The sequence below is a fragment of the Dryobates pubescens genome, chromosome 5 (assembly GCF_014839835.1).
Source record: "Dryobates pubescens isolate bDryPub1 chromosome 5, bDryPub1.pri, whole genome shotgun sequence".
NCBI lineage: Eukaryota > Metazoa > Chordata > Aves > Piciformes > Picidae > Dryobates > Dryobates pubescens.
In genome coordinates this window covers 5,085,351-5,106,035 of record NC_071616.1, presented here as the reverse complement: position 1 = coordinate 5,106,035, position 20,685 = coordinate 5,085,351, and the positions used below count along the sequence as shown (strand labels likewise).

Sequence of the window (20,685 nt, the reverse complement as noted above, 5' to 3'; positions counted from 1 at the left end):
GTCATTGTGCCCCTGTACTCAGTACTGGTTAGGCCACACCTTGAGTCCTGTGTCCAGTTCTTTGCCCCTCAGTTTAAGAAGGACATTGAGACTCTTGAATGTGTCCAGAGAAGGGCAATGAGGCTGGGGAGAGGCCTCGAGCCCAAACCCTATGAGGAGAGGCTGAGGGAGCTGGGGTTGCTTAGCCTGGAGAAGAGGAGGCTCAGGGGAGACCTTATTTCTCTCTGCAATTACCTGAAGGGAGGTTGTAGCCAGGTGGGGGTTGGTCTCTTCTCCCAGGCAACCAGCACCAGAACAAGAGGACACAGTCTCAAGCTGTGCCAGGGGAAGTTTAGGCTGGAGGTGAGGAGAAAGTTCTTCCCAGAGAGAGTTGTTAGCCATTGGAATGTGCTGCCCAGGGAGGTGGTGGAGTCACCATCCCTGGAGGTGGGAATTGGACGTGGCACTTGGTGCCACGGTTTAGTAGTCATGAGGTGTTGGGTGACAGGTTGGACTTCATGATCTTTGAGGTCTCTTCCAACCTTATTGATTCTATATGGGTCTGTGTGTGTGTGTAACACACATATGTACACACACACACACACACACACACACATATATATAAAATATATATATAAACTTTATCTATTTAAACATGCAAGCTCCAAAGACCTGATTTTCCTCTTTGCCTTCACCTCCAGCACGGCTGGTAGTGTTGGTATTTAAACACACAGTACTTCCCCAGCATTATATGGCACTTTTCCAGCCAAGGATGCTAAAGGTTTTTTCACAAGTATTGCTAAGTTCTCAAAACTCAGATGGGAAAAGGAAGAACCATGCCAAATGCAGAAATGGGGAAAACCAAATCACAAAAACACCCCGCCCCAAGCTTACTCAACAGTTTGGTAAGAACATATTAACCAGCTCATGATGGCAGTGAGAAGCCAGTCCTCTCTTTGTGATGAGCAAGTAAGAATTAAAACATGTAACGACAGAAGAACAGATCTCACAATGTACTTCCTTGCCAAGATGTTGCTGTCTCTCAAGGGCTCACTGTTCAAATTTTGGTTAACAGTCTATTTTTAATTAAAAGAAAACAAAAAATGAGCACTTTGAAATGTTGTTTTTTACTGTTATCTGGATTTTACTTTAGATGGAATTCAATGCCAAACACTTCTGAAAAGTATTAGCCCAACTGAAGGTGAATAGGCATTGAATGGAATTTTGGGGTAAAATCCTTTCAAAAAAACCTAAACCCACAAAAATGTCAGTGCTGTATAAACTAAAAGCCTTGTCTGGGAACACACTGAAGGAGATTTATATGTGATTGTAAAGGGAAAAGAGTGCTACAGTGCTACATTGTAATATGCTCAGGTAAGAGAGAACATTAATTACCTGCTGTGTGATCTTTCATTGTCTCCTTTAAAATACTTCTATTTCATTAATTAATGAACATTAAAGCAACCTAAGCCTAAATACATCCAAATCTGGAGAATTCAGGGCATTCAGAACTAGATTTGAATGCTATAGAAATTCCCGTTCTGGATTTAGCTTGCTGCCACCAGGGACTGCAAAGAACAGGGCAAAACCTCATTACACAGCTTTGAGAGCTCTTACACAGTGGGAAGAGAGTTGGCAGTCTGCACACAAAGGTCAGAGATGGGAAAGACCCTCCCACCATATGATTCTCTTGGGGCTAGTGTAAAAAAAAACCTGTACTCCCTAGCATGTTTGCCAGTTGTTTGTACTGCTTACTTTTAAAAGTCCTCAGAGATGGAGCTGCCCCACCTTCTCCCTGAGGGGCTGTTCCGCAGCCCTATTCATCTGACTGTCAGGAAAGGGTTTTTACACTCAAGTGCTATTCTGCTCTCAGAAAGAGACTCTATAAAAGAGAACCTTTTAATTTCACATACATAATCCCTGGGTATCAGAATTGCATTTATTTATTTCAGTGACTCAGACACACTTGTACCATTTCTATTCCTGTTACCTCTGCAGAACAAACACAGTTCAGAGGCAAGAAGCCCTGGCTTCTACCCGCTATTGTATGTGCCCAGTAGAGTTGGCCTCTCAGCCTATGCAGTTACAATGATGCAACTGCATAGGTGAAAATAAAGTGGCTCAGTTCCTCCTTAAAGCTCATTTCAAATCATTGTGCCTCAATTATATGTGGTAACGTGGTTTAAAAAAAAAAAAAGAGAAAGGAGGGAGGAAGGCAAAGGCAAAAAAAAAAAGAATAAAGAGGCTGCTCTGACTCAGACTGCAGAAGGAGTTTGCAGCACTGCTATGAAGAAACAAGCAAGCACCTTTTTATTTTTAAGCTGTGTCCAGTTAAGCACCAGTCATTAAAACATAAGCACTTTACTGGAAGCATGCTCCAGCTCCTGAGGACTTTTGTGCAATGAATTGTTCCACCTCTACTTATCACCCACAGTGCACTTTCAAGCAAGCAAGCCATAGTGTCCAGTCCCTTCATTATGCCATTTTGGACCTACACAGTGACTCAGGCCAATTCTTCTCACACTCTTTTTATCTCCTGAAATTTATGCATGACCTTTGATTTCTTTTTTTACCTTCCTGTGTTTGCAAGAAATGGAAGCAATGAAATAACTGAATAGTTCTCAGCAACTTAAGAAAGGTTGTGCTTCGAGTAGCAAAAATCTTATCTTTGAATTAACTTAAAATAAGGACACTTCCTTCTTTTTAACAACAGGGGCAGATTTCATTCAAGACAGATTTTGCAAGGTGACCACAGGGGAGATGTGTTCAGCCACGCCAGTACAACAGGAGTGCCAAACTGGTGCTGCATACTCTGCTCCTCCTGGCTGTTCAGCATGACCTAAGCAGTCTCCCTCCTCCTTTCATTACAGAAACACCACAACTTTTTGTTATTATGTTCTGTAAGTAATACTTTCCATTCTCCCCTTCCCCCTTTTTCATGGATGACAGATTCAATTCAGTCAGACAAGATCTCAGACACTGCACAAAGGAAATGAGCTCATCTAGCATGCCTGGTGCCTCCCAATGTTTCAATCCACTGAAGGAGTTATAAATAACATCTCCACAGGAGAAGAACATAGGTGCAGGAGGGGTGGGGAAAAAAGGGAAGGGTGTTCAGAGAACGCTGGGCTGCTCCTCTGCGTGAATCAGGGCATGTCGGGAGCCAGGCTAGAGAAACAGAATCTGCGTGGATTCTTCTTGTGGCTGTTCCTGCTTCTCTCTCTACAAGTGACCCCCTCCCCAGGAGTTACTTACGTCTGTGGAGCCGGGGCTAGGCAGGGACACGGGCTGCACGGCTGCGGGGAAAGTGAATGTGGTCTCTGTCTTTTCATTTTCGGGGGAGTCAGGATAACCGGACAGGGGGGACGTGGGGGTCAAAGCCCCGAACCCCAGCACCGTGTTGTATTTAGGTGGACGACCTACATGGTAACAACAGGGAACACACACACAGGGGGGAAAAAAAAAAGGGGGGGGGGGGAGGAGGGGGGAAGGGGGGGGTAGGAAAAAAAAAAGAAAAAAAGAAAAAACACAAAAAAAACAAAAGGAAAAAATGATCTTACATACCTTTGGCCAGTGGTCCTCATTGGCTAGCGTGAAAAAGGAAATGATGTAGCACAGAGAGGAAGTTAATATAAAAGTTACAAGTGGAAGGACAGAAGCAAAAGATTCAAAACATTGTTTTAGAAATCTTTTAAAGTGGAATTTTGCAAGGAAAGAACAATTGAAAGGTGTATTTCAGAAGGAAATAGAGATAAGCTCTGTAGAAGGTCAAAGAATTGCTCCTACAAAAGCAGCTTGGGGACACTTGCCCCTCCTAGGAATTAGGCTACTCTGTTTTCAGGGAAAACATGCTGGCACCAAAGACAGAGAGAAGCTACAATAACTACTGTTAAATCCTTTCTGCTGGTATCCCACACCTCCCCATCTTTCCTGCGTCAACATAAATCTACACAAAGGTTAAGTCCTTTATCAGAGGCCAGCACTCACCAACCCCCTCCTTTTCTTCCCCTTTTTCAAGCCTCCTCACTCACAGATCAGCACTTTCTACCCTCCTGGTACCTTTTATAGATTAAGGCTGCCTCAAGAACAGGTCCTGTTGCCTGACCCATAACAACAGCACCGGCATGCTGTAACCTAGCACTGGTACTCCACTGTAACCCCTCCCCAAATTTCTGTATCCTTTCCCAGATCTTCCCAGTCAGGTATGTTTGATTATGCACAACTCCTTTAAACTAGCAGCCGTGCAAGATGTGTTCCTAACAATTTTCATTAAATTCTCTATGCAAAGCAAGAGAGCAAAACCCAGTATGCAACCATCATTTCTGCCTCTCTTCTCCAGGGTAATTTATGGATATGTAAACATAAAGGACTTAGGATCTAGGAACAATTCCCCAGATCTTCTGTTTACAGATTGTCAGTCTATACCTATTAACATGCTAAACCTTGCATTTAAGGTCTGGATAGGTTCCAGAATTCAGCGTGCCCTTGGAAACGGATTCCTGCTCGTGATGTCCACGGCTGAAATTTCTGACATGCTCAGCACCACCTAGAATTAAACTAAAGCTCTCAAGGGCACATGCTTGCATAAGGTTTTCACCTAACACACAGCTATACTAAATCACGACCCAAATGTATACATCCCCATCTTTTGCCAACTGAAAACGTGCGCTACCGGCGAGGTGCTGATGCAAGGTACAGGCTCACAACAGCGTGAGGGAAAAAAAACAGAAAGTGTAATAGCAGGCAGCGTGCAAAAACAGGCTGAGAGAGTGTCAAGTACAAAAGCATGCAGTTGTTTTCATTGATACAGTAACTGTTCACAATGAGTTACAAAGGAGAATTAAGAAACCGTTGCTAGAAGAAGGAACACTGACTTATCCACAGAGCAACTGCAAAACTCTCTCTAAAATCTACATCGTATCACTGCAAACCCACATTTAATGTTGTTAGAGGATGGCAGCAGAGACCAACAGCTTTTATTTAGAAACAGCATAGCTACTCAAGTGTCAGCTCTGCCACGTTGTCTGCTGGACTGAAGAGCTGTATCAAGGACAGCACGAGTCAAATGATTATTTGACCTTGTAGCCAACCCCTAAAGATAAGGGTACTGGTCAGTGCTAGGCAGGACTGTGGGGTTCTTAATCTGATGACTTTTTTTAGGCAGCAAACTCAGGAGTAGAGAAGGTATTAAGAGTCTTTAAGGACTGCAGAAAATCATCAAAAATCAGGGAAAGATTGTCATGCACTTGTGATTGATGCTGTTCACAAAACCCAGCACCACGCTGTCTCCTGCGCTGCTCTGACTCATCTGATTCACCATAATCTAAGCCTTAAAACTTCACCTGCTCTGCAGAAGGGTTTCAACTGAATAACACCACATACCTGTATGAAAGACTGTCTCTCATTTTAAGACAAGTGGCAACTGGCACTCTGGTTGCAAAAAAGTGCTCAGTATGAGCATGATAGCCTTTGTTGCTCATGAAATTCTTCTGAAGGACTCATCTCTACTCCCAGTGGGGAACAAGGCTTTTGTCGCACTAAGTTTCCTCTCCTATTCGAGGTGAAGACACTTCTTTTCCAGAGCCACCTTCTTCTTGACAGTACCAATACCATTCAGTCATTAACAAGAGGATCTTGACAGCAGCTTTATACCACTAAATGATGTTCAAACATTTCCACCTTTCACTTTGCTCTGGGTTTTGGGGGTGGGGGGGAGGGGGGAAGGGTTTGAGAGTCAAATTGTGATGAAACATTGAGCTGCCTAATAAATCTGCTATGCTCATTCCTAGAAGTCATGACCTTTGCCAACCATGGAAAATTACTGGACAAATCAAGCACTGTAACGTCCTTTGCTGAAGGGGTTTGCAAAAGCAAGATGGAGGAAGCAGGCACAGAGCAGGGAGCAGGTCTAAGTCCACCTCACCTCTTTTACGTGTCCCGGGATGCATTGTGCTGTTCAGGTACGTGACTGTACTCTTCTTGCGCTGCAGGGAAGAACAGAACAATTTTTGTTGGCTAACAGCTTTGGCCACAAAAGCTCCATGCATTAGCACTTAGCACAGTAGTGCTAAGTGAGATTACTGGCTCTTCTCTTTTCTGAAGTTAGCTTTTTTCACGCTGCTCCTGAGACCTGGACTGCTGCAGGCAGAGAGGCAAGCTGACCTACTGGTAAGACTTAACACACACTGCCATTTGACATCGGCTTTACATAGGAGAAGGCAATAAAAGACTCTAACTTTATAAGAGCATCCCAATGTATTTACTCCTTAAAAGCCTTGAGGGTCACATTATTGCAATGGCCTTTTGAATGATAAATGATAGCTTGCCCGTCTAGTTAGGACTGAGATAGCTTAGGAGACAGCAACATGGCAGAAACACACAAGCTCAGAATGAAAATTCCCGCTTCCCCCAGCAAAAAATGAATACCTCGGGCTCAAAAACAGCTCCACTGTACACTGGATTTGCTGTTGTTCTTCTTTTCCTCTCTTGTCGTTTACTTTGGATTTCTTGTAAAACAAAGCATTCAGGTTAGGAAACAATGGGTCTTGGAAATCACAGACAGCTCTCAGAACTGGCTGCACGTGAGGAGAGCTGTGAAGATTTCTACAGAATACCAATCACACCGAGCACTTCTGATTTCTGAAGGTGTGGAAACTAAGCTGGCAAGGACTACAAACACCCTGCTCAACTAGCAAATGAAACGATTGCCATCTTCTTGCCCAGTGCTCCATGACCAAGAGATTCTAAATTCATGGTCAGTGTAACTGAGATCTAAAATGAAAAGCCTCTGGGAACCTTGTTGACACTTAAAAGTAAATGTAATACAGAAATGTAGAAGCCACTGAAACATCAGGTTGTATTCCACTACACAGGATTAAGGAGTTTGAAGTATAAACCCAGTTGTAATCTATTAACTTGTTCACTACAGGAAACAGTTCCATGAAATTGTGCAATAAAATCATCCATCCATGGTGTAACTTTGCAGGTGCAGGGGGTGTCCAGAAAGCCACAGGACTGTCACAAGTTCCTTTCCCACCAGCAGACATACACTTTCCCCCCTACTGCTGATCTCTGTTGCATAAGCAATTGCTTTGTTTCAGTGCAACAGGAGGAATGAAGTATGCAAAACCTAAGTTAGATCAAGAATCCAGGCAACCCCGATGTATTTTTTGTGCAAGAAAACAATGCACTTAATGCAGAAATATTTTGGATCTGTACTGCCATTTCAGAATGGCCCTGAAACTAGAGCTCAAGAACCAACTTAAGACATTTTTCCTACCTTCCAGGTGGTCATGAGTAACTAGTCCCAGAGACACCATGAAGGCAAGTTTCTGTGAGGGGGGAGAAACACAAGATCATGACAAGTCCAGCTGTTAGGATGAGCTATGTCACTGAGGCTCTTTAAAGTCAGTTGACAGGCAACTAAGCAACAAAAATGTTATTAGCAATACTTGGCTTCTATAAACCATTTTTCATTCATCTAAGTCAAACTGCCTTACAGAGGACAGACAACAGTGCCATTTTCTAGATCTAAAGTTGGCACAGCTGGGAACAAGAAAGGAGTTTCTTTACTTCCAGCCCAGCACCAAACCGACTATGTGATTGCTTCTTAGTAAATACCAATACAGTTCAGCTGCCAGCAAGTACTGCTGGTTGAAGATCATTCTGCACACACTGTGAACCACAAGGAAGAAGTCTGGTTTACATTTGCAGTTTGATAAGGGCTATGGCTTTCTTAAAGGCTTCTAATTTTATTGCAGGAAGTGCAGAGAGATGTAAAAATCAGAATGTGTACTGCAACAGTTAATGCTCACACAGTAGTCAGTTTGAATCCATCTACAGAAACAAACACAGCTGTAACCAGTTCCAAAACTCTGCATGGCAGGAAGGCTTTAAGAAATATCCATTCTGGCAACTCTTTTCCCTCAAAATACCAATTGTACCTAAACGAGACTAAAACCTGGGGAGAGTGTGAATTGATTCTTTCCACCCTGCTCACCGGAGCAGAGAAATATTTTATAATGCAAAATAAAGACATTTAAACAGTATTAAAAATAGCTCCAGGAGTCTAAAACCTCAAAGGAATGGAAATCAACTCTGTAACCTAAGCCACTTGGTTGAAGAAAGTGTCAGAGGGAAATTACTATCTTCTAACCTACAGAAGACTCAGAGGTGAAGTGCATTCCAGGACTGAAAAATGCAATGCACTGTATTTGCTTAGATTTCTTATTCTGTAGCCTTATCAGCTACTGCTGTCCAATAGGAACGTATGGAATGCTAAAGTTAAGGAGTCCCGAGGGAACAGAGAAGGGAAAAAATGTTTTCCAAAGGGCAGAGTGCTCCCTTTCTTTCTTAAAAGAAAGCTCTGGGTGTGTTCTGATACCTGTGGATTTTCTTCCCGTTTTGGCTTGGGTACAGCAGGTGGAGTAACTGTACGACTTTCTGTTTGCTTCTCTTCTGCTTCCACGTGTGGTTTAATAGTCTGAAAAGAAACAGTTTCTCTCATTCAGTGATAAGAATGGCTTCTTTTTACTTTGACTAATAAAGCAAAACAAATACTTTTGCAGATACTGGAGAAAAGCAGTTTGAAGCTGCCAGTGCACTAACAAAGACTTAAATGAGGAATCTGATGTGAGAGGAATGTTAAGTAAAGTGCTTTCCTTTAACAAAGGATGAAACAGCCTCACCGCCAATCCATTAACCCACGCAGCCATGCAAGCAATTAAAGTCATCTTAAGAGTTAATCACTAAACAGACAGACACTTTAAGAAGCATCATCCCAAGGAAGACTCCCAGGTAGAAACCATTCCGTATGGCACGTCGTGCTTCTCACTCCTCAGTCTTCCTATTTCACAGACTTCTGAATGTCTCAAAAACTGCCTCTTTGATTCCTAAGATCTCAGATATTGCTCAAGCTTTTTTCTTTCCTGAAGTCATAAATCTCCTGCTATGGTATCGTAAACCCTGCACGACAACCCTCATCCCATTGCTGTTAAGGCTACAAATTGAGGTAAGCTACAGAGAGACAGACTTTCCCCCTTTATGACATGGGGGAAATAAAGAGCAATATTCATGTGTATTAATCCACCAGCGTTCTGTGTTTTTCAACAGTTGCATTGCTAGCAATTATTCAAAGGGCAAACAAATATTGCTGACATCAGAAGGAGTGAGCATCAAAAGCACAGCACTGTAAAAGCACAACTTCAAATCGCAGGAAAAGGGCAAGTATTGCTGAGTAACTTGTGGAACAGCCTTGAGCTATGCAAGAACCTGCTCCTGAGAATTCACAAGCAGAACTGAGCATGAGCGTATCTTTCATGCACATGATTTTCACAGCCTCCACAGGTGACTGAAAAAGCAGAAGGTAACTTCAAGGCACATCAGTCTATAAAAGAGTTCTAAGCAAAATAGATACTACTATTATTTAGATAAATCACATGAATATTAGATGTTACAGGTAATGCATTATGTAGTACACAGCATTATACTAACATATATCAGAGAAGTGAAACAGGAGACTGCTTTACTTGAACTGAATGGCAAGGACTCTCAGTTGCAATCCACAGCAACTAAAGCAATGTTTTGGTTTATAGAAGTCTTTCCTGCAAAGAGATTTTTAAAACTGAACACCTAAGAATTCTCTGTTTCTGAGTCTGAGGGGCTCCCTTCCACCCAAGCAATCCAATTTAGTCACAGGGCACTACCAGCCTTCAGAAGCTGAGCGAGACTATTTTTGCTTCCATTCACAAGACTGCAGATCAAGGACGAAATGACAACATTTATTGAATTAAATACCCTTGTGATTTTGTATATTTTTTTTGCCTTTCAATTAGCCACCCTTTGAAAAAAGAAAAAACAAACCAGAAACCCAGGAAATATTTTCCCAGTGTTGCTTAAAGGCCTGCCATGAACATGGATTTCAGCTGGTACTTGGTTTCCAAGGCACTAGGAGGGCCGGCAATGCAGCTTGTAAGCTACTGAAGTTAGGACAGTAGAGGGAGCATAAAAACACTGAAGCATGAGGAAGAGATTCCAGTGGTCCACGTGAAAGAAAAATGGCAACTTCTACAAGTCGTTCCATAATCTGTACTGCTGTTGGAACAGGGGTATCTTCAATATCCACTGGAAACTTCTCCATGGTTGTCATCCTCTCCAAACTGGTACAGCAAAGCAATAAACCCAGCAGGCTGCGTTAGCAGACGCTTTCTATACACCCATACCTGTTTTTCAACGTTTGGTTTGCTGATCTGTACAGTCTGAGGTCCAGCCAGCCTGGTACCCGGCGCTGCTATCACGATGCTGGTGAGCTGTGCCATGGGGAACGTTTTGGCTATGGTTGCTGTCTGCCCGTTAACTACACGGACCGGATGTATGGAGTTCTGAGAGTTGGGTAAAGAGGTGGGTGTGAACTTTGTTGTCAACATCACAGGCCTCTGAATAAGCTGCGGAGCTGCAAGCATAGGAGGAGGTGCTGGGGCAATAGGAATGTTATTTTGGGCAACTGGTTTAGGTCGAACCTACAAAAGAGGGGAGGGAAAAAAAAAACCCAACAAGTAAAAAAGAAGTCTTTCAACTCAGGCTGTATAGTCTGCAGAAGGCTGCTTGATTTTTTTATAGAAGGCAATTTTTAGCATAGCGTCCTAAGTATGCTATGAGAAGGAAAAGCCACAGTTTCAAACCTGCTTGCATAAACCCCGTCCGTAGCATTTGCATATGCAGTGATTGTCCCTGAAATGGAATCTGGATGCACAGACACAGAGATGGTATGTTTATTGCCAACTGCTTTATCTGTGTCTAAATCAATGGCTTGGGTTTGCAAGCCAAGAAAATGAGTGCAATATTTACAGGCACAGCTGGGGCTCTCGCACTGGAAGTGTTTTGGGGCTTTACAGTGAGCCTCCAAGAAATCATGGTGAAAAAAAAAATAATTAAAGTTTGCAGCAAGTCCCTGTTACCTCTGTCAGCTCTGCATGTTGTTTAGATTCCCCCCACAACCAATCCTGCTAAGTAAAGAAATTCTCAAGATTACATATTAATACCTCATTGGAAGTGCTAAATTCTAGAGGTGAATGCACTCATTACTCTTCTCTCACAGGAAAAGAGCCACAAGTATCTTCCAACACTTCACCACCACTACTTGCTTATTTCTTGCCCATTGTTAAGTTTGTACTTATCACATCATTACAGAGCACAGCAGCAGAGAATACATTACTGTATTATTTGACTCCTATTGTCCTATCTACCTTTAATACCTCATAATGCATTTTATCATGGAAAACTAAGTCACATTCCAATAGAGCTCACCATCCCCAAATCTTAATCAGGTACCTGCCTAGCCTTCCTTTTTCCTTTTGTAAAAGAGTTAGACTTTTAGTCACAGCATGACGTAATTCTTACAGATGAAATAGAATAGAATAGAATAGAATAGAATAGAATAGAATAGAATAGAATAGAATAGAATAGAATAGAATAGAATAGAATAGAATAGAATAGAATAAACCAGGTTGGAAGAGACCTTCAAGATCATTGCGTCCAACCTATCATCCAACACCACCTAATCAACTAAACCATGCAACCAAGCACCCTATCAAGTCTCTTCCTAAACACCTCCAGCGATGGTGACTCCACCACCTCCCCGGGCAGCACATTCCAATGGCCAATCACTCTCTCTCTGCAGAATTTCTTCCTAACATCCAGTCTGAACCTCCCCTGGAAGAGAAGAGACCAGCCCCCACCTGTCTACAACCTCCCTTCAGGTAGTTGTAGAGAACAATAAGGTCACCCCTGAGCCTCTTCTTCTCCAGGCTAAGCAACCCCAGCTCCCTCAGCCTCTCCTCACAGAGCTTGTGTTCCAAACCCCTCACCAACTTTGTTGCCCTTCTCTGGACACATTCCAGCAAGTCAACATCTTTCCTAAGCTGAGGGCCCCAGAACTGGAGACAGGACTCAAGGCGTGGCCTAACCAGTGCAGTGTATAGGGGCAGAATGACCTCCCTGCTCCTGCTGGCCACACTGTTCCTGATACAGGCCAGGATGCCATTGGCCTTCTTGGCCACCTGGGCACACTGCAGGCTCATGTTCAGCCTACCATTGACCAGCACCCCCAGTCCCTCTCTGCCTAGCTGCTCTCCAGCCACTCTGACCCCAGCCTGTAGCACTGCATGGGGTTGCTGTGGCCAATGTGCAGAACCTGGCACTTGGATGTGTTCAATCTCATGCCCTTGGACTCTGCCCATCTGTCCAGCCTGTCGAGGTCCCTCTGCAAAGCCTCTCTACCCTCCAGCAGACCAACTCCTGCCCCCAGCTTGGCATTGTCTGCAAATTTACTGATGACAGACTCAATGCCCTCATCCAGATCGTCGATAAAGATATTAAAGAGCATCAGGTTCTGCTAAGATGTTTTTTTAAATGAAGAAGCAGTCTGTGTCTTTCCCAAACCATGAAGAAAAAAAATAATCAAGTAAACCACAAGTTTTACTGCTCACCAGAGGTCATTCATTGCTGCAATACAGAAATACTTGGGAACTGTCTCCAGAGACATCTCGTTTTTCATTTCTTTGCTCATGAGCAGCAAACAACAATTAGAGCAATTTAAGGCCTTGGGTGACACTTTGATTTTGCTGACACCTGTTCCATTTAATCTGATTTCTCAGATGATCAGCATATGAGAAATTCATAATTACCTACTCATGCAGGTTGAGAGGCAGCCCAGGAGGTCTCTAATTCAATCTCCTGCTCAGAGCAAGGCCACCACTAAATTTAGACTGGGTTGCTCAGTACTTTGTCCAGATATGTCCTGTAAAACTTCACTGACAGAGCTTCCACAATGTTTCTGGGAAGCTTCTTCCACTCTTAATTGTTCTCAAAGAGATAATTGTTTCCTTATATGCAGTCTAACCTTTCTCTGTTACAGATCACAGTCTGTGATTCTCCTGTCAAGCACCTACATCTTTATCTTCTTGTTAATTTCCTTGTGGGGTGACCCCAAACCCTTTTCTTCAAACTGAACAAGCCCGGATCCCTCAACCTGCCCTTGTAGGTCATATATTCCAGCTGCCAGCTATCTTAGTGGCCTTCCTTCCCTGGATTCATTCAGGTTTGTCAACCAGGGGATACAAAACTGCATTCTGTGTACCAGATTCAATTTCATGATTGCTTAGGAGAGGTGGATAATCTCTTCCCTTAACCTGCTGGCTGTGGTCCTGCTGGTACAGCCCAGTATGCTGCTAGGATTTGTTGCTGCCAGAGCACACCACTAGTTTTAGCTACCATCAACCAAGACCTTTTAAGCAGTGCTGCTCCCCAGCCAGCCATTTCCTAGCCTGTTCCTACACAGGGGGTTAGTCCACTTCAGATGCAAGATTTTGCCTTTTCCTGTGCTGAAGCTCGAGGGATTTCTGCTGGGATTTCTGCTGGGATTCCTCTGCCCTGTCCAGGGCCACCCGAATGTCAGCACTTCCCTCAGGAGTATTGACAGCACCCTCAGGTTCAGCATCACCTGCGAACATGTGGAGAATGTATTGCCTCCCCCACCAGGTCACCAACAAAGACTGACAAAATGGTGTTCCTAGGAAGCATCTCCTACCTATGCTAATAACTGAGCTCTTTCTTCTAGTGCTTGTTTTCTGAGCACTCACCTGTGGAAGAAAATTAGGACGAGGAGTAAGTCTGGGAGGAGGGATGAACTGCGGCACTTTTATGGGCTGTGGCGTAGCCTGAACCTGCTAGGAGAACATAAGGAATGGCAGTGAGAGGAGAAGAGCTTTGAAGTTGCTCACCAAAATCAACATCCTGAATGTATTTGCAGCCCTGATCCCCCCAGTTTTCCACTCTGTAAATAATTTTTTTCACAGTAATAGGTTCCTCATTAGAAATGTATTACAGACAGAGCTAATCTCACTTTTCAGTCCCTACACACCTTGCTTCCTAAATTGAAGGTACCTTGCCTTTCAGTGCAACTCTACTAACTACTGTGCTCTGCAATCTAAAACCACTGCACTTTGAGATAATGAAATAACCTATTTGTTTTAACAGTTAAGAATAGTAACAGGCTTTTGATGCTCAGCTACATGAACCACAGTCCTTTCACACTAAATGGCATATAGAGTGAAAGAACGCCTCGCACGGACGGAGAAGATAGGGAAGAGGCAACTCCTTCAGCAAGAGTCATGACACTGTGAGGAGCTCTAAAAACACAACCTGAAATGTTCTAGAGGAGGCCATTGATTTGAAACAATTAAGATCTGATTTTAAAGCATCCTAAGTACTTCCCTAAGTGAAAGCAGTTGGACGAAGCTGCCACATGATTAACCTCTGAAGAGCACTATTAGCTACCCTGAGTTGAGTACCCAGCGAGATTCTCTGAAATTAATGTCCACGTTAGTTTCCACTCTTCCTTACTTCTGTCCACCCACATACAATTGCAATTTACTTCAAAAAGGCCTTGCACTGATTAATTAATGCTTGGGAAAATAGTCTTGAGATTTTTGATGCAATTTGCTACAGAAACATAAATCATGGGCTATTATTAAAATACAATCCTCTCCTCAAACCGAAGTTATTCAGCAGAGAAATAAAGCACAGGCACAAAGGACAGGTGAGAGTGGTGCAAGGGATGACATGGGAAAAGAGAACAGTAGAAAAAGCTCCACTCAAACAGCCTTCTCTATTCTGACAGCAAACATATGCCTCATTAGGAAGCAAAATTACTTCCTTTTGCATTACTAAACTGCAGTTTTAAACAACGATGCATTTAATTTATGTTTAGTGAAGCTGCAGCCTTTACTCCAGAAGTAAATTTTCCCTGTCGTGTTGCTACACTACGCCTGGTCCCCAGGCCAAGAAGCCTTTATAACCCAATTCGACAACATTGCTTCTTTTGTGTCTAGGTGGCAAACTATTCTGGGAAGGACTGTGTGATGTAATCAAGGCACTTTCCAAAATAAATGATTGGAGAAACATGATCTGTGTACGTGCACGAGAAAGTGGCGAGTGAAGACACGGCAGCGGGCAGAATTCAGTAACGTGTCTAATACCAGAGGCTTTATCATGCAAAGGGAACAAGAGAGAGTGACTCAAAAAAATCTAAGATGAAAGCTCCAACTGATCACATGAAGGAAGCCTGACATCTCCCTCACCAAAGAAACAAGTAGGAATTCTGCAGAACACAGCCACACAGATGAGGTAGGGGTGAAACGATTGTTACTTCCCTGTCACTAACAATCACTAGCAGGGGAAACTTTAGACAGAGGTGATGGGTAGCAGTCATTCCTTAGAGCAAAACAGTAACAACCCATGTAGACAGTAAACACTTTGCTTTTAGACTATCATTTTAACAATGCCAACTGGTGGAGACTCACCACATGTCCCTACTATTCTACTGACTCTACTTTTTTTCCAACAGACCACACTCTATCTGCAGGGCAAACAGACGAAACGCTTACCAAAGTTACTGTGTTTTTTGTCACTATTTGGACTGCCTCAGCTCCTGGCCCAGTGACCTTATTTGTTGTCTGGAGGTTGACTGGTGCATTCTGCGCATCAGTGCTGAGGACTGCTTTCTGATTGTTGTTGATAGCAGTAACCATGGCAATGGTAGGTCTCTGACCCACAACAGAGGCAGGCATGGTCGCAGTTGCTGCTTTCAAGACGAGAGGTAGTGTCTTAGTGGTGATCATAGAAGCTGTAGTTACAGTTTTCTAAGGGAAACAGAAAATACACTGTAAGAGACAGAGACACTCCGTTATCAGACAGGACGTGGGTTGGTTAGTCAGAAACAATAGAGAGCAAGAGAAAGAAAAGGCAGCACTGAGTCTATCCAGCTACTGTTCAGGCAAGCACATTAGCTCATGCCTCTGAAAACTGAGTAGCTAGAAAGGACTGTCATCTGAGGCACTGGCTGGGTCTTTTTTAATCACCTGCAGCATTACAGACTGATTCAAAACAAATTCTTGAGAAAAGGACAAGTGTTAGTTCCAGCAAATGAATTTTTGGATCTTCCAGTTTTGTATTGCTTACAGACATGTACTATCAGTATCAAACCTACAAGGTGGAGGTTTATGAAGCATACCAGCAAGCCAGCTTCTCACCAATTAAACCTCGAGTTTTCAAATAGAGACTGTATTTCCAGAGATCCTCACAACCAGAGGAAGCAGGGAAAACACATCCATAAACTGGTTCCTTTAAGAAGAGAAATGCATTTTGATTTGGGGGGATCCACCTTTCAGGTTTCCCCATGCATAGTTATTTAGCCCTTAACTTTCTTTCCTACAAGCACCATCGGCAGGATCAGCCTGAAGTTGTGAGAGTTGGCTGTCAGTCTGTCCTGATGCAAGTAATTAAGTGTGACTTCTGTGGAATGAGCTGGGTTTGGAACGCATGTTTGACACTGTGATTGCCCTTGGTCTGTTTTTAAGAGAGTGATTTTCAATCAGTTAATGCCAGCATTTATCTGAAATGCCTGAACACTCCATGCCCATAAATTCCAAAGTGAAAACAACTCTAATTTCATAGTTGTGTTGTAAAAAGTATTGTCTTCTAAGGGGTTAAGGAAAACAGGCAATTCTGAATCTCATTCAAAAAGCAACAAGGCAGGAGAGCCTCCGTAGAAAACCAGAACACAACGTGCACAGAAAACTCACAAGTGAGCTTATTTCTTTCCTCTTTGGTGTAAAAAATTCCTTCTACAAACAGCACTGCCTCTTCCAAGCAATTTGTGGCATGAGCAAATGCTCTCAGTATGAGATAACCACCATTCCCCTTCCTGATGTCAGTGCTGGGCTCACAACAGGAAAAAATGGAGAACCAGGGATCGAGTGGTCTTTTTCACGTTCTGAACATGCCTGATTTAGACTGCTTGACTTTAATCACACAAGACCTTTCTCCTCCTTCTAATAAAGTAATGCAAATATATTTCCAGTTGGATTCTTCTGTATTTTCACCAATATTATTTCCTTAAGCAAAAATGCAGTTTACCTTCATGCCTCTAATTTCACAATGCTTAAACTATATCCCCTAACTGTTCATTACACGCAAGTGTGAAAACAGTATTCAAACACTGGATAAAGCCAAGGAAAATTCCTGCTTCAATTTTATACAGTTATACAAAATCCAGACATAATTAACTTTCCCTTGTATCAAAATGAACAATTCCCTTAACTTTTTAGCTGAGATTCAGCAGCTTATCGACCTCTGCTGCGTCTTCTCCAAAGCAAGAGGCTCCATTTCCCCAATGCAGTAACACCATTCATGCTTTTCAATGAGATGTAACATGGGATCAGTTTCACAAGCACTACATTCATCCATAAACAGCTTAAAGAAAAGAGTAATCCATCATGTAACACAAGACTGTGACTCGTTCAAAGGGTTCTAGTAAGTCTGTAAGCACCAAGAGTAGAGTTTCGGTCAGTAGATCACAAGGCCTGAATATTCCTCTTGCTTTGCTAAGCATTAATTACCTTGGTAATTAAAACTAAAGAAGTTTTCAGTGCATGCATTCACGCTGAAGTGGCATTCACAGTACCTCTGCATTATTTCAAACAACACCACTGCAATAATATCACCTTTCAGCAGGCTTTGGTGCCTTATTTAAAAGCCCTCCTTACTGAACTACAGTAACAAAATGACATTATTAAGGCAGCATATATACCTTGATTCCTAAACTCTGAAAAGCTGAGGAACCATTAAAAGCACTCTCTTTGGTGACACACCTCTGAAAGATGTGTTGTTTACAAAAGTAGGCAGCAAAAAAGCGTTCTAGTCTGGAAAGTCAAAAGGTTTGACTTTGCTGACAAGAGAATTGAAGGACAACAGGACAGAAGCGCAACCTTACATGCAAAATGTGCACAGAGTGAGGCTACTTCACCATTCAACCAACATCAACAAAACCAGCAAAGTGTTAAGGAGAAAAGCTGGTCTATTTACTTGAACAGGAGGCTGAGCTGCCTTTCAGTGTGTCACTGCTTTCCAAGCACAACTGTATTGATGAGAGCCGGAAGGCTGTAGCAGTTTTTTACTGTTTCACTAGAGGGCTCTTTAACTTTGAACAAAACCTCAATTTTTACAACCCAGGAAATGACCTGGAAGTTAAAGCACGAATGCCAAGTGTGGGATACGAAGAAACACAAGAAACTGCTTCTGCAGTTATGCTCCCTGACTGAAAAACAGAGATCAGTGACACAGCAAAGAGTGATCCACTTGTTTGCCCATAAATTTTTTAGCCACAGTCGTATTTAGTTCTGTGTTCTGTTTTAGCTCTGATGTTGATCTTGTTGTTCAGAAATGTCTTTTCCTTAGTAAATTTGCTTCATTTCTTTGGTGCTCTTTTCTCAAAAACACAACTACCTTAAGACTCACAAACACATTGGTAGACTGCATACAAAACAGCTTGCTGAGGTAGAATAGAATTAACCAGGTTGGAAGAGACCTTCAAGATCATTGCATCCAACCTATCATCCAACACCACCTAACCAACTAAACCATGCAACCAAGCACCCTATCAAGTCTCCTCCTAAACACCTCCAGCAATGGTGACTCCACCACCTCCCCGGGCAGCACATTCCAAAGGCCAATCACTCTTTCTATGAAGTACTTCCTAACATCCAGCCTAAACCTCCCCTGGCACAGCTTGAGACTGTGTCCTCTTGTTCTGGTGCTGGTTGCCTGGGAGCAGAGACCAAGCCCCACCTGACTACAACCTCCCCTCAGGTAGTTGTAGACAGCAATAAAGTATCTTCTGAGCCTCCTCTTCTCCAGGCTAAGCAACCCCAGCTCCCTCAGCCTCTCGTCATAGGGCTTGTGCTCCAGGTAATGAGAGACCTGACAGCCCAACCATTTTGACCAGGAGAGAGGGCAAACAAGACTCACAACAGGTCAAAGCTACAGCTCTGATGCAAAGTGCATAAAGCAAACTCTGTGGGTGAATTCTGCCACCTGCCTGTCCAGGTATGCATGAGTTGCTGCAACTCCATCAACAGGGAAAAAAAAAGATCTCATGTACACTTCCTTTTATGAAACACCTCCCTGCATGGTCTAGCTGCTAGGATTCTACATATTTGAACAGGAGAAACTTGGGTTATTGCTCACAGTAGAAGCAGACCACTTTCCCTGGTGAGATCTGGGATTATGTCTCTCTAAGTCTACACTGCACTGAAATTCAGTATACCCTCCCAGCAAAGGCACTACTTCCTAAAACTCAAACTTTGCAATTAGCATTGTACACTTACAAACAAATCCTTGCAAACTCAGCTATTATTTGATACCATACCTGCTTAGAAAGAACCAAGGAAGAAGAAGGAATTGAGTTTTTTTAATTCTGTTCACAGATACAGTGAGAACTCTGATAGTCCTTTAGAAATAAAGTCTTTTAATCATACATCTGCAGGGTGTGCTAAGTCTTTACTGCTTCCTGAGACTGGGTATGGACAGACATCATTCATGCCCCTTTGGAAAAGACAGATTAACGTGCTAAACTTTCACCTGTTTTTAAGAAAGGTTTTAATCTTTCATCTGTTTTAAGAAAGGACTTTAAGAAAGGTGATATTGGCACCCTTATTTTCCATGAAGTTACGATTTGACTTTTAAACACCACATAAAAGTTGTGGGGTTTTTTGACTCAGGCAGGAGGTTATTGCCAAAAACCCCCACAAGACCCATACCTGCGTATGCATAGGAGGTGAAATTCGTATTAGTTCACTAACAGGAGTCAGTAAAAGTTTGTTGATTTTCTCCTTGCACTGTGGTATCTTTTTTTTTTAAGTGCACATCACCTTTAGCAAGGACAAGATGTATCGTGGAGATTTTTACCTGTGATCCAATGACGTTTGGAGAGGGTGCAGTAGACTGCTGCTGCTGCTGATGGTGATGCTGCTGGAGCTGTTGTAGTGGTTGCGGCTGCGGTGTCTGCAGTTTGTTTTCTGACTGTGCCAAGGGCTGTATTTGAAACTTACTGTCTGGCTGTTCCTGCTTGACTATCAAATTCTTTCGAAGCTGCTCCACCACTCTTTTCTACCGGACAAACAGAAACAGAATTGAGGACAGTTATTTCGCTGCACACGTTAGAGAGGATAAGAACAGCTAAAAAGAACTGAAGAAAGAACTGCTCCCAAAGCTGAGTGGGATTTCTCTGGTTGGAGTTTTACGTAGCGGTGTTATCTAACAGGCACAGGGTCAAAATAGGCCACAGAGGACTGCTGCCCAGCAGGGTGACACTGCTGTCCTTGCAGAAACTCACCCACCAAAATTCAGCCTATTCACAAACCACTGCAAGACCTCATTAAGCGGCGTTCACTCGAGACATGTTAGCTAGCACTCAGATTCCAGTTTCTGACTCCTTCAAACGTGCAACATTCCTAAACAGTGACCAAAAAGAACTTTAGGTTGAAGCCCCAGAGCCGACCTCAAGGCAATGGGGGCACCAGTTTTCACCAGGCATTGAAAATGGGTGGAGAGACAGCCAGCTCGAGTGAATATGGGGCACAGGAAGGGCATGGATGTATGGTCATTCTGTTCAATATTAGTGTCCCCTGGAAGAAAATATGATAGGGCTACCTATATGGGAAGGAAACACTTAATTCTCACAGCTTGAAGGCTTCTTATTACATTATAGCCTCTGTGAAGTTTGAAATTATTTTAAAAGAGACGTTTTTTCTCCTGGTGGCCATTATGTATACTTAGTAACTCAACAACTCCCAAAGTAGGACAGGTTTA

At 42.9% G+C, this 20,685-nt stretch overlaps 1 protein-coding gene across 9 annotated transcripts in view; it reads right to left on the bottom strand.

Moving 5' to 3' along the window:
- Nucleotides 1-20,685, bottom strand: part of PHF21A (PHD finger protein 21A) — a 149,005-nt gene that overhangs the window by 9,707 nt on the left and 118,613 nt on the right. For 4 of the 9 annotated variants that reach the window (XM_054161474.1, XM_054161478.1, XM_054161476.1 and 1 more), the window contains exons 6-14: nt 19,783-19,983; nt 15,423-15,677; nt 13,617-13,703; nt 10,200-10,496; nt 8,363-8,461; nt 7,259-7,310; nt 6,406-6,485; nt 5,903-5,963; nt 3,235-3,398 (exon numbers count right to left, since the gene is read on the bottom strand). In XM_054161474.1, the coding sequence (XP_054017449.1) occupies nt 3,235-3,398; nt 5,903-5,963; nt 6,406-6,485; nt 7,259-7,310; nt 8,363-8,461; nt 10,200-10,496; nt 13,617-13,703; nt 15,423-15,677; nt 19,783-19,983 (1,296 nt within the window). Of the gene's footprint in view, nt 1-3,234; nt 3,399-3,543; nt 3,567-5,902; nt 5,964-6,405; nt 6,486-7,258; nt 7,311-8,362; nt 8,462-10,199; nt 10,497-13,616; nt 13,704-15,422; nt 15,678-19,782; nt 19,984-20,685 lie in introns of all 9 variants that reach the window. The other 5 variants (XM_054161477.1, XM_054161480.1, XM_054161481.1 and 2 more) reach the window with 3 other exon arrangements.